The sequence below is a fragment of the Myxocyprinus asiaticus genome, chromosome 43 (genome assembly GCF_019703515.2).
Source record: "Myxocyprinus asiaticus isolate MX2 ecotype Aquarium Trade chromosome 43, UBuf_Myxa_2, whole genome shotgun sequence".
Lineage (NCBI taxonomy): Eukaryota > Metazoa > Chordata > Actinopteri > Cypriniformes > Catostomidae > Myxocyprinus > Myxocyprinus asiaticus.
The window spans coordinates 32,525,788-32,539,660 of NC_059386.1; the positions used below are offsets into that span (position 1 = coordinate 32,525,788).

At 36.0% G+C, this 13,873-nt stretch overlaps 2 protein-coding genes across 2 annotated transcripts; one reads left to right on the top strand and one right to left on the bottom strand.

Annotated features, from left to right (window-relative positions):
• The first annotated feature begins 619 nt into the window (after positions 1-619).
• Positions 620-3,103, top strand: LOC127433912 (histone H2A.V-like). Its single transcript, XM_051686253.1, has 5 exons — positions 620-729; positions 1,306-1,383; positions 1,468-1,581; positions 1,758-1,887; positions 2,764-3,103. The coding sequence occupies exons 1-5, from the start codon at positions 727-729 to the stop codon at positions 2,823-2,825; spliced, it is 387 nt and encodes a 128-aa protein (XP_051542213.1). The 5' UTR covers positions 620-726; the 3' UTR covers positions 2,826-3,103.
• A 1,671-nt stretch (positions 3,104-4,774) lies between these two features.
• Positions 4,775-7,481, bottom strand: LOC127433908 (homeobox protein vex1-like). Its single transcript, XM_051686249.1, has 3 exons — positions 7,050-7,481; positions 6,257-6,513; positions 4,775-5,259 (listed from the first exon to the last, which is right to left on the bottom strand). Exons 1-3 carry the CDS (start codon positions 7,330-7,332, stop codon positions 4,903-4,905), a joined length of 897 nt encoding a protein of 298 aa, XP_051542209.1. The 5' UTR covers positions 7,333-7,481; the 3' UTR covers positions 4,775-4,902.
• Between the last annotated feature and the right edge of the window lie 6,392 nt (positions 7,482-13,873).

Sequence of the window (13,873 nt, forward strand, 5' to 3'; positions counted from 1 at the left end):
TACTTTTATATAGGAAGCAGTTTATGAACATGTTACCAAGTTTACATGGTTTAAATGATGCAAACAAATAATTAAGTAAAACATGCGTCTAAGTATAATAAAAACGACAAAACAAAACGGGGGGAATGTGCCACAAATTAATAAATATCACTTACTTAATGATATTTAATATATTTTTATTATTATTATTATTATTATTATTATTATTAACAACCAACTATACCCAATTAAATGACAATGACATGTCAATATTCAAAGTATAATGATATTTAATATCGACCTCAATGACCCCATGTGCAATGACACAATTTAACTGTCACCGCAGCTTTAACAGCCAAATGCAATACACAGCTTCTATCAAACACGCTATTAGACTTTTATTTCTAAATATGCTCTAAATTCATATATTATTGTAATTAAAACCCGCACTTCAAAACATGATAAACCCTTTAATTTATTTAATCCGCTCTACTGTATTGACTGCACGCATGCGCACAAGACCAGTGCGCTGGTGGTCCAAAAAAAAAAAAAAAAAAAAGAAAGAAAGAATGAACAAAAACCACACATATTTAAAAAGCACTGTGATTGGTTGGATGCGACAATTCAAATTAAGACGGAGCCCGTTGATTGGCCTTTACGCTGAGCCGTGCCGCGCTATCACTGAAGTGGTCATCTTTGTGTTTTCCCTCCGTTTCGAGCAAACAGACACGAAGCTCATCCGGCGACATGGTAAATTAAGTTTTGTAATTTCTTAATTTTCAAAAATGCGTAAATCGGATCGTGATGTCAAGTATAAACTGTAATGGTGCACTGTTTTTGTTCGATGCATGTAGTGGCTTTAATAAGCGCGCAGTGTTTGTGTTTTGGTGAAAGAGCGCCGACCATGGGAATAAAGTAAATTTAGTGCATCTTTATTTTGCAAAAAGAGTTAAAAAGATCCAGGAAAATGTGTATGTGCATTTAATAAGTAACACACGAGACGAAGTTTCCTCGTTTTAAACTAAATGTAAGACTTGTGTTTGATCACCAAGTCAATAAGTACTCTGTATATACACATTATGACCCAGGATGGTGGGACATTTTGGTGGTGATGGGGTTTTTTTATGCCCTGTTTGGTAGTCTTTCTGATTTGCATTGGCCTCCATGTGGATTTAGTGAGTTTTTGTGTGATTTTTAATAATATAGCCTATATAAAAAAATACTCAAAAACCTATTGAATCCACATGAAGACCAATGCAAGTCAGAAAGGCCAGAAAATACCCATCATCATCATCAAATTATCACATTGTTTTTGTGCTGCCCTAGGCAGGAGGAAAAGCTGGAAAGGACAGTGGCAAAGCCAAGGCGAAAGCAATCTCCAGATCTCAAAGAGCTGGTCTACAGGTAATAATATTTTTCCTAAGAAAATATAGATTGATATTATATCTAAATGAGTGATGTTGTCTTTATCTGTGGCTTGTTCTGCAGTTCCCTGTAGGCCGTATCCACAGGCACCTGAAGACGCGAACCACTAGCCATGGGCGTGTTGGTGCTACAGCAGCGGTGTACAGTGCGGCTATCTTGGAGTATTTGACTGCTGAGGTAATGTTTTTATAGGACTGGGTTCCGAAGGTCATGGAAAACTTGGAAATATCAGGGTATTTTAAAATTCTGATTTACACACTTGGAAAAATAATGGAAATTTCAGTTGGTAGTAGTTGTGCTCGACTCCAAAATATGCAGTCAGCTTGAAATTGCTCTGCTTGTCAAAATTACAGGTGTTGGAGTTGGCTGGTAATGCCTCTAAGGACTTGAAGGTGAAACGTATTACTCCAAGACATTTACAGTTGGCCATCCGTGGAGATGAGGAGTTGGACTCGCTCATCAAAGCCACCATTGCTGGCGGAGGTGAGCTTTGTGTACAAAACCTGCATTTTTCAATTTAGTTTGGAAGCTGTAGAAGTATTCGTTTATTTTACATGACGCTGCAATGATTGACAACATTATATTATTGTTGGATCATTGGGATCTTGATGTTTCATGCTTCATTAAAAGTGTTAATTAAGCTTTTATCTATTTCCGACATGCAAGTAGTTTGTCTGTCGAATTTTCCAAGTTGATCGAATTCAAAATTCGGAAGGGCTTTTACAACCATTATTTTAATTGTAAAATAATTACTTGATGATTCGATGACCTTTGCTGTGACTTGAATGATTTGTTTTTGCAGTGGTAGAACTATGAAAATCATTAAATACAATATAAAAAAATGACTGCTTTGAGGGGGCCTGGGTAGCTCAGTGGTAAAATACGCTGGCTACCACCCCTGGAGTTCGCTAGTTCGAATCCCAGGGCGTGCTGAGTGACTCCAGCCAGGTCTCCTAAGCAACCAAATTGGCCCAGTTGCTAGGGAGGGTAGAGTCACATGGGGTAACCTCCTCGTGGTCGCTATAATGTGGTTTGTTCTCGGTGGGGCGCATGGTGAATTGAGTGTGGTTGCCGCGGTGGATGGCGTGAAGCCTCCACACGCGCTATGTCTCCGTGGCAACGCGCTCAACAAGCCACGTGATAAGATGTGCGGGTTGACTGTCTCAGAAGCAGAGGCAACTGGGATTCATCCTCCGCCACCCGGACTGAGGCGAATCACTATGCGACCACGAGGACTTAGAGCGCATTGGGAATTTGGCATTCCAAATTGGGAGAAAAAGGGGGAAAATCCCAAGAAAGAAATAAAAATCACTGCTTTGGACTTTTTGCTTGTGTTTTTAATGCTGTCTTTTCCTACAGGTGTGATTCCACACATCCACAAGTCTCTGATCGGAAAGAAGGGCCAGCAGAAAACCGTATAAGATGCGTCTGGACTGTATTGTCTTTATCATAAAAGCAATCAGCATGGAGAAAGCAGTTGTTTCGTTACGTTCCATTTTTGTTTGGTTATGATTTTAAGCGTAGTTTTTACTTAACAATGGTTACAGTTTAACATACTGTTTTCATGGTGGGAGGGCAATAAGTGGTCTGGGGTAAGAAAACAAATCATGTCTTTTTTTTTTTTTTTGGTGGTTTACGAAATAGGTTTGGCTTTTGAAAATCTGTTTTATACATTAAAAGACCATTTTTCTACATTTTATACCTTTCCTGTGATTATTTCATTTGATGAGCACTTTTTTTCCATAGACTATTAAAGGGATAGTTCAAACAAAAATGAAAATTCTCTCATCATTTACTCACCCTCATGCCATCCTAGATGCAGATGACTTCTGCTAAAAACAAAGATTTTTTTTTAGAATATTTCAGCTCTGTAGGTCCATACAATGCAAGTGAATGGTGGCCAGAACTTTGAAGCTCCAAAAAGCACAAAGGCAGCATAAAAGTAATCCATACGACTCCAGTGGTTAAATCCATATCTTCATAAGTGATATTATAGGTGTGGGTGGGAAACAGACAAATATTTAAGTCTCTTTAAGTCTATTTAAATCTTTTTTTATTTTTTGCCATAAATTCTTCTCCCTGCCCAGCAGATGGTGGTATGTATGAAGAATGTGAATTGACAAAAACAAAAGAGGAAGAAAGTTAAAGTGGAGATTTATAGTAAAAAAGGCCTTAAATATCAATCTGTTTCTCACCCACACCTATTATATTGCATCTGAAGACATGGATTTAACCACTGGAGTCTTATGGATAACTTTAATGCTGCCTTTATGTGCTTTTTGGACCTTCAAAGATCTGGCCACCATTCACTTGCATTGTATGGATCTACAGAGCTGGAATATTCTTCTAAAATCTATGTTTGTGTTTGCACAGAAGAAAGACATACACATCTTGGATGTCATAAGGGTGAGTAAATAATGAGAGAATAAAAAAATCAAGTAATGAGAGAGGGGGTTTTTTTATTTATGGGTGAACTGTCCCTTTAAGTGTGCTGGTTGCTGTGAGTTATTTATTGAAATTCTCAAGGTTCAATCCTTACACAAGTATTTCACCCATGTTGAAACATGACTCGGACATCTTGCAGTTGTTTACCAATACACAAATGTTTCTGCCCTGTTTAACTTTGTACATCATGCAATTTGCTTGTTTGCTACGGCATCGACTGTAGTGCAGTTATACATTTTTATATATTTTTTTAAAAGTTTATTGTTAAAAATCCCAACCTATAAATTGCAGGCTAATTTGAAATGGTTCTTGGATCAGGTATAAAGAACCATAAAGCAACATTAATGATGTATGTGGAAAAAATGCTATATATTAACCATTAGATATAAATGTGTGTTTAAATACAGAGAAATTCTACTTTAGGCAATTTAAAGCCAAAGCATCATGCCATAAACATATTTGAGTATTCAGTTAAAATAAAAAGTTTGGCTTGTTCCTGTAGCTCAACTGGTAGATCATGTTGTTTGCAACACCAAAATCATGGGTTTGACTCACAGGGAACACACAAACTGATGAAATGTATACCCAGAATGCATTGCAAGTTGGTTTGGATTAAAGCGTCTACAAAATGCTTGAAGGAAATTATTTATGTCATGATGACCTGTAAAATGTATCTAAATTGCAATGAGTAAAATGTGTGCTTATTTCCTTTGGAAATAAAAATGGAAGGAGTATTCAATTTAAGCAAGGTCCCCAAAACAGTACTTATAGCAATGAAGTACTTTATACTCATGGAAATAACTAATTTACACAGTGTACTCAAATAGAAAAAGATTTATTTATAGGCTCCTCTTGTACACATAGACATGAATGAAATAGAACTTTATAAGTTTTACAAACATATTTAAATAATTTGTCAAACAATATAAACAGCATCACCAAACTCAAGGAATCACATTCGATTGCACTTTACCCCCCTGTATTCACACATGTAAACCATGCCAAAAAAGCAATGACGGTCTGAAATGAATGTTTTGTTGGCGTTCTCTGTTCTCACTGTGTGTTGTAGAACTGAGAGTGGTAAGGCTGGTACGGTGCCATCATGGAGGTGTTGCTAGGATGCACTGGCAAGCTCTGTAGGGTGCTGTACGGGTACAAGGCCTCCACTGGCAGGGTCGGGATGCTTCCCGCTGTGGCCGGACTGTAGTGGAAGCCTGGGGGACACTGGGCGTAAACTGCCGGGCTCTCCTGTACTCCTGAGTAGTAGCTGGGATATGGAGCGGGTCGGTAACTGTGCAGGTCAGAATAGTGCATCATATGGGACGCGACCTTTGCCTGACACGCGTGAGCCAAGCTGTCCTGAACGGTCCTTTTCAGCTTCATGCGGCGGTTCTGGAACCAGTTTCTAATCTGGCGGAGAGAAACATGACGAAGATTCAATCTCTTGAATGTTTTTTGTCCATTAGTTCTAGTAAGAGTCTAATTCTTTCCTTTCAGCCAAATTAAACTTCGACCTATAAAACTACGCATAAAAACAATATATCCCTTTTTTTTTGTTTTTTGTAAGATCAGCCATCATCTTGTTAAATATGCATTTAAAGAAATTTTGGCATAATGTACATCCAAAAAATTGCCGTTAAAGGGATAGTTCACCCAAAATTAAAATTCTCATTGAATCCCAGATGTGTATGACTTTCTTTCTTCTGCAGAACACATATGAATGCAAGTGAATGGTGACCAAAACTTTGAAGCTCCAAAAAGCACTTAAGTGCAGCATACAAGTAATCCATATAACTCCAGTGGTTTAATCCAAGCCTTTAGAAGCAATCTAATCACCTTTGAGGGAGAACAGACCAGAATGTAACGCCTGTTTCACTGTAAATCTTGCCATTACCGTCTCTAGGCATGTATTAAACCACTGGAGTCTTATGGGTTACTTTTATGCTGCTTTTATGTGCTTTTTGGAGCTTCAAAGTTTTGGTTACCATTCACTTGCATTGTATGGACCAACAGAGCTGGGATATAAATCTAAAAATCTTCGTGTTCTGCAGAAGAAAGAAAGTCATACACATCTGGGATGGCATGAGGATGAGTAAATAATGAGAGAATTTATTTTTAGGTGACTATTCCTTTAAAAGATGCTAACCTATATTTTGTTTACTTGGTGAAGGTGATATAAAATCACTTAGATTTTAATACTTACACATCTTTATAGCTATTATTTTGGATGTTGTCTAAAACTTAGGAAGTTGACTGCCAAATATTGCAAAAAGTCAAAATTTGTTTCCAACTAAAATCATACATGCATACAGTCTGTAGTACCTCTCCTTTGATATGACTTACATTGTATACATGACTCTTATACTGTAGTAATGGTAAATATTTTGTGTGAGAAAACACTACATACCTGTTTATCTGACAGATTTAGTCTTTTGCAGAGCTCTGCTTTGTCTTGAGCTCCGAGATAAGCGTTTCTTTTGAAGGCTTTCTCCAGACTGCTGATCTGCTCAGCGGTGAAAGCCGTTCGGGGCCTGCGGCCAGCAGACGGCGATACAGATTGAGCCGTGTCCTTTGGGGCCCCAGGTGAGAGAGAGCGACACTCTTCACTCTCATACCCTGATGTCTCCTCCTCCTCTGCACTGCTACCGAAACCTGGCTCTGATGCTATTAGAGAAAAGACATATATGAATGTAAATATAGGCTTAAGTAACAAAAAAATGACAAAAATGGAAGAGCGGATTTGCAGTCTATAAATTTGCATTCTTTAATGTTATTATATGCACTAAATTTAAAAAAGAAAAATTTGTTCTACAACATTAGAGAAAAACATTAGGGGAAACAACTTTAGATAATGTTGGAATAATTTAAGCTATTATAGACTGCATGCAAATTGTAAATTTACTGTATCATTCTTTAAGCATTTTTTAAAATAGGATCAGGATTAACCTAAAGGAAATAGCGTAATATTTTTCTAAATTTTAAACAAATAAAATTCATTAATAGTATTTTAATATGATAGTTTTGCAATATTACTTATTACTATTCTTGTCAAAACACAAGAAGTAGTATGAAGCAATTTAACTATTATTTACATATACGATTTTTACCATTAAATAGTATTTTAAGAGCATTTAATTTTTTGCTCATAAAAAAATGTAGAGCAGATTTAAAAGTGAAACTTATAAAATAGTTTTTTTTACCATGAGTGTGTTGCTGGACAATATTGCTGTTTGTCTCTTGCATAGATGTACTCAAAGAACTGTTTCCTGACTGCACTGGCTCCATATGTTTCTCCTGATTTTCCATTATTTCTGGTCTCCATCTGCTGTAGAAGCCAGGGAGGCTCTCAGAAGCCGTGCCAGATGTGCTGGGCCCCTCCTGGCCAGAGAAGACCCAAGAGTTTGAAAGATGTGTTGTAGTTACTGGGCTACATGTGACCTGGCTGCTTTGGGACAACCACTCGATGGAAAAAAGACCCTTCATCTCAGATGTCCAAATCCAGGAAAGAACAAGAAATATCCAGCAAAAACAAGGCAAATAAGCAGTTCTTCTTCTTTAAGGTGAGTTCCCAGAGTCTTGTGAATAGAATGAGGTCCTCTGATTGAGACTCTGTTTGTGTTCTGGTAAGTGTGGCTTCGGGTTCACTGGTCAACACCTCCTGTATAGGGCTCAAGTATTTATAGGGGTAATCCCAGCTCATTTACAATTCACTTTGCCCAGGATCAAAGGAGACATCCTCCCCTGTCCTGATCTCCACCCCTTCAGTTTTCACAAGCGTGGTAATGAAGACGTCTCAATCGGCCTTGAGTGAACCCATTAACTACTGGCACCAGTAAGTCTGGAGATGTAATCCCCTCCCTAAAACCATCTCTGATCCTGTCTCCTATCCGAGGTGTGTATGTGCGCGTGTCTATGTGATTTCATATGTCCTCGTTAGAAGAATCTGATAGGTGAAGTTCAAGGTTAAAAACGGTGTCAATCAGGTGTAATCATGGACATCATCAATACCAATATTTGTAAAGTTTTGGTTATTAGTTAGCCTATTTCTCATACGAGTACTACTGCCAAAAAATCCGATGCAAGCTACTTAAACTGATGTGACATGGTAAAGCATAATTTTGCAATATCAACAGGGCTAAATGCAGCTTTGAAAAAGAATCACTTTATTTATATCTTACTTATTTTATCATTTATTTTTATTTTATCAGTTTTACTTATTCCAAAATAACAACATTAAGCACAAAGTTTTCATAATGTACTGGTCACATCAAACAACTTTAAATAAGGACTTGGGTTTATGTGTTTGTTTGTTTGTTTGTTTAGAATAATGTTTACTGATTCCAGCATAACAAAACAAAGAGCAATTGCTTCACAGTCTGTTTTCGTAGTAAAATAGAAATGGTCACACAACAACTTCTAATAAGTACATCCAGTTTGTTTGTTTGTTTGTTTGTTTGTTTGTTTGTTTAGGATCACATTTACTGATTCCAGCTTAACAAAACGAGGCACAAATGTTTCATAGTCCTTTTTCAGAATCTCTTTAGAATAGAAATGATCACTTCAGATCAGTTTGATGTTTTTTTGTTTGTCTAGAAATGCTTTTATTGATTTCAACATAACAAATTAAAGTGCAAATGATCATAGCCCGTTTACATTGGAAGTATTCAAACAACTATTTCAGAAAAGGACTTCTAGCTTGATATTTGTTTGTTTGTTTGTTTGTTTAGAATCACTTTGATTTCAAAATAACAAATTAAAGTGCAAATAATCATAGCCCGTTTACCTTGGAAAAAATATTCAAACAACTATTTCAGAAAAGGACTTTTAGCTTGATATTTGTTTGTTTGTTTGTTTTGTTTGTTTAGAATTGCTTTTATTGATTTCAGAATAACAAATTAATGTGCAAATGATCATAGCGTGTTTACATAGAAACAAATGGTAAAACAACTACTTCAAAAAAGGACATCCAGTTTGATGTTTGTTTGTTTGTTTGTTTGTTTAGGATCATATTTACTGATTCCAGCTTAACAAATTAAAGCGCAAATGATCATAGCCCGTTTACATAGTAAGAAATGGTCAAACAGCTACTTCAAAAAAGGACATCAAGTTTGATGTTTGTTTGTTTGTTTAGGATCACATTTACTGATTCCAGCTCAACAAATCGAGGCACAAATGTTTCATAGTCCTTTTTCAGAATCTCTTTAGAATAGAAATGGTCACTTCAGATCAGTTTGATGTTTGTTTGTTTGTTTGTTTAGAAATGCTTTTATTGATTTCAACATAACAAAATAAAGTGCAAATGTTTCATAGCGTGTTTACATAGAAGCAAATGGTAAAACAACTACTCAAAAAAGGATTTCCAGTTTGATGTTTGTTTGTTTGTTTAGAATCAATTTTATTGATTTCAGCATAACAAATTAAAGTGCAAATGATCATAGCTGGTTTACATTGGAAGAAATATTCAAACAACTATTTCAGAAAAGGACTTCTAGCTTGATATTTGTTTGTTTGTTTGTTTGTTTGTTTGTTTAGAAATGCTTTTATTGATTTCAGCATAACAAATTAAATTGCAAATGATCATAGCCCGTTTACATTGGAAGAAGTATTCAAACAACTATTTCAGAAAAGGACTTCTAGCTTGATATTTGTTTGTTTGTTTGTTTGTTTAGGATCACATTTACTGATTCCAGCTTAACAAAACGAGGCACAAATATTCGTAGTCCTTTTTCAGAATCTCTTTAGAATAGAAATGTTCACTTCAGATCAGTTTGATGTTCATTAAGATCTTTAATTATTTATTTAATTCACAAACTTATTCATCAAGAATCTCATTTACTGATTCAAATGGAAACAAAAAAGAAATGAATGCAATTCTGTTGCTCTGAGAAAATCTCTGTCACTCACAAAAAAAAAAAAAAACTCTCACTCTTTCTGTCTCAGACACACTTAATGTTCCTGTGAGTGGCTGCAAATGTGGGTAATTCAGCCCTTGTTTATGCCCTTTTCAGTGGGTATTGGTATCAAAGCACACGGCTCTTTTGAAGTGGCAGGTGGGTTAATGGGCTGTTTTAGAAACAGTACACGAGTATAGAGACAGTAGTCTGCAGAGGCTCAACTACTGATGGAGATAACTGCCGGCCCTTGGAACTATTCACCCCCCCACCCAAATGGGATCATTACGCATAGTTGATCTGGTTTATCAGCTGCTTGTTGGAGATTAACTTGATCAGTCCCACTATTGAAGAATCCATGATTTCAAAGCTTGCCAGACATGTTTGATTATCCCACGAGCAAATAAAACAGGCTCAGATTGTCCCGTTATTGTTTCTAAAAGATCTAAAGAGTTTGATCCGTTTTAGATACATTAAAGGGAAGAAACAGAAAGACGGCGCCAAGGGTGGAGATTTTACACATACAGAGGTCCATACACATTAAGACATGAGATATCAGTCAATGCATTATCACCTATCTGCTTCATTCTAGCAAATGTTTTATAGTCCTCTTATTTATTTATTTATTTATTTATTTGATCATTGGGTTCATTGGTTTGTTGTTTGCTTATTTAATTGTTTGTTTTTTTATTTGCTTATTTCTTTTGAAAATCATAAAATTATGAAATTATATGTTTTCTTTGGCTTATACATCCTTCAAAAGCAAAACTCATTTTGTCAGGACAATACCAATTATTTGTCTATTAATATTCTAGATCAATCCACTGAAGAAAAAAAAAAAAAAAACTAAATAATGGGAAAATGTTTCATTGCGCTTTTACATAGAGCAGAAATCATCAAACAACAACTGTATAAAAAAAAAAAAAAAAAAAAAAAGGATTATCCAGTTTGGTGTTTTTTCTTTGTTTAAAATCACTTTTACTGATTCCAGCGTAAATTAGGTGCAAATGTTTCATTGTCCATTTTCTTCAGAACAGAAATGGTCATGTCAGGTCAGTTTAAAATTCATTAAGATTTATCTTTATTCATTTCAATTATTCATTCATCAAGAATCACACAAAAAAATGATTATAAAGACTTCAGTATGACTCCTTTTGAATGACCTTCAAGTCAATGATAAATGTTATTAAAATGATATAGGCAATGACTTATATAACTGTTCATTTTATCAACTAATTGTAATAAAATCATATAGCTTAGATTTGCACAGTTTAGTCTGAATAAATTCCACCCTCTTTAGCTCATTTAAAAGTTCAAAGGGCAGATACTTTGTTTACACTATCTCATCATATCTTCATTTCTTTCTCTCTCTCTCTCTCACTGAAAGGCTAAACCAGCACCCCGATCTCATTCTTGCCTTATCTGTCACTGATCTCTCATTTAGGGTTTCTGTATTCCAGTAAGGATCAGCATTAGGAGACCGTCCCCGTCTCGTTTCCGCTTTCCCCAGGCCCTGATATGTGATAAAGGCAGGTTTGACTTTGATGTGCATGTCAGAACTCAGGCTACATTACAGACCGGAGCCTGTTTTTATGGATGACAGACGGGAGGGGTTGGAGACGGCAGGTCCACTTCTCATTTCACTAACACTGTCATTAAAACATTGATTACAGTGTGAGAGTCAGACTCACGTGTGATAATGTTTCTGAGCTGATAGGAGCAAACAGTGGTATGAAGTATTAGAATGACCAAATTTACATGTATGCACTTGGCAGATGCTTTTTTCCTATTTTTCTTTACATTAAGATTGTGTGTTATATAGGGAGGGAATCTGTGAAATTAGTCAATTTACTTTTTGGAAACTAAGAAGGTTACTGTCTTGGCATAAATATATATTTTTCATCAATGTATTATTTAGATTTTTTTCATATTTTTGCATGCTTTTAGAGATGTCAGTTCTTCAATAAATACTATGATTTCTTTAAATGTGCACTCAGTAATTTTGCAATATGTCGTCTTGGACTTACACTGACACCTAGCAGCCTGGGTGCAGCATCATTCAAACACAATATTTTGCTGTTACAGATGCCAGTGTAAAAATTCACTATTCACAGTAAACTATGATTAATCCATGAATGAAAGTGTCCAATAACAGGGCGGTTTCTGAGATTAAGTGAGTAGTATTTTGCTGGTCATATGATCCTAACATGGCAGCTCCCATAAGGAGACCCTCTTCATGTAGAATTAAACAGCTTTTATAAGTTTACTAATATAATTGGAGTCTTCATCTCATTTGAGTGGTCATGACTGTATACATCTGTTTCAAAATTGCAATTGACTTCTTGAGGAGTAAAACTTTAGTAATGATGAAAAAATTACTGAGTGAAACTTTAAACCAACACATAAATTAGAGATTTAGGGCCCTATTTTTAGAACCGCTTCGTCTGAAGGGCAGTGCTATGCAATGCATCATATGCGCAAAGTCAGTGGGTATTGCCATGAAGTTTTGGTATTTTTGTGCAATTATGCATATAGTCTTTGTCGAAATAGCGGGTTAGGTCAAGTACAATTTAATTCTAAGGTTCTTCTCCAGTTTATGCAGTTTGTGTCCTATTATATATTCCATCAAGCAATGTTGATATAAATGAAGACAGCCCATTCCTAAAATTTGGTAGTGCATTAATTAATTAATTAATGCAGTGCATTAGAAGAATGCATTGTATGCTCAATTTACTTAATTTAAATGATCTGATGCAACACAATTCCTGAACATTTTGCCACAATTTAATAGCATGCGATCCACTTAAATTTGTTGAAGTTTACTTAATCCATCTGTGTTGGGACAACATAAAAAAAATGTTGTTGGCCAAACTAGGTGTACATTTGCTGTCCGTTTCCCAGCATGCAATGTAGCATGAGTAAATATTTGGAATTAATGTTTTAACATTTACTATTTAATGCTGTATTTGTACTGGTGGTGTTGTGTTTGTTGCTCTTTTGAGTTATGTGTCATGAAGTATTTGCTTAGAGTTGTAGAGTCACCATCACTGTGGTTTGTGGGTTGGATATTAAGGGCCCTGTATGCCTGTAAAAATGGTAGGTTTAAATCTCTTGTGCAAGATGTTGTCACCTACTTTATATGTGAGACTATGAGCTCATGGCTCTGTGCATTTACAGTAAAAAATGACTGGTTGAAAGCTAAGAACAGTGGAAGTTGCGTTGCCTCAACATAATTAAAATGATGACATTTGACATTTTTAAATGGTGGATATTAAAATAAATTTAAGTTCATTCAACAAGACTAGACCAAATCCATTCAAACTAATTATTTTGGGTTGAAATTATGTAATGTAATTGCATGGAAAAGTTTCCCTTAAATTTATTTAGTTAATTCAACTTTTTATTTTTGATCAAACAAGCTCCTTATACACCGATCAGCCACAACATTAAAACCACCTGCCTAATATTGTGTAGGTCCCCCTAGTGCTGACAAAACAGCGCCAACCCACAGAATAGCATTCAGAGATGATATTCTTCTCACCACAATTGTACAGAGCGGTTATCTGAGTTACCGTTGTTCGAAACAGTCTGGTCATTCTCTGCTGACCTCTCTCATCAACAAGACATTTCCATCCACAGAACTGCCGCTCGCTGGATGTTTTTTGTTTTTGCCACCATTCAGAGTAAATTTTAGAGACTGTTGTGTGTGAAAATCCCAGGAGATCAGCAGTTACAGAAATACTCAAACCAGCCCATCTGGCACCAACAATCATGCCACGCTCCAAATCACTGAGATCAAAATTTTTCCCCTTTCTGATGGTTGACGTGAACATTAACTGAAGCTCCTGACCCGTATCTGCATGATTTTATGCACTGCTGCCACACGATCAGCTGATTAGATAATCCCATGGATGATTGTTGGTGCCAGATGGGCTGGTTTGAGTATTTCTGTAACTGCTGATCTCCTGGGATTTTCACGCACAACAGTCTCTAGAATTTACTTTGATAGGGATGCACAATATATCAGTGACTGTATCGGCAGATATATATTTTCTTACTTTTGTTACTTTTTAGTTGAAGGGATGCACAATATATCAGTGGCCATATCGGAATGGGTAGATATATATTTTTGT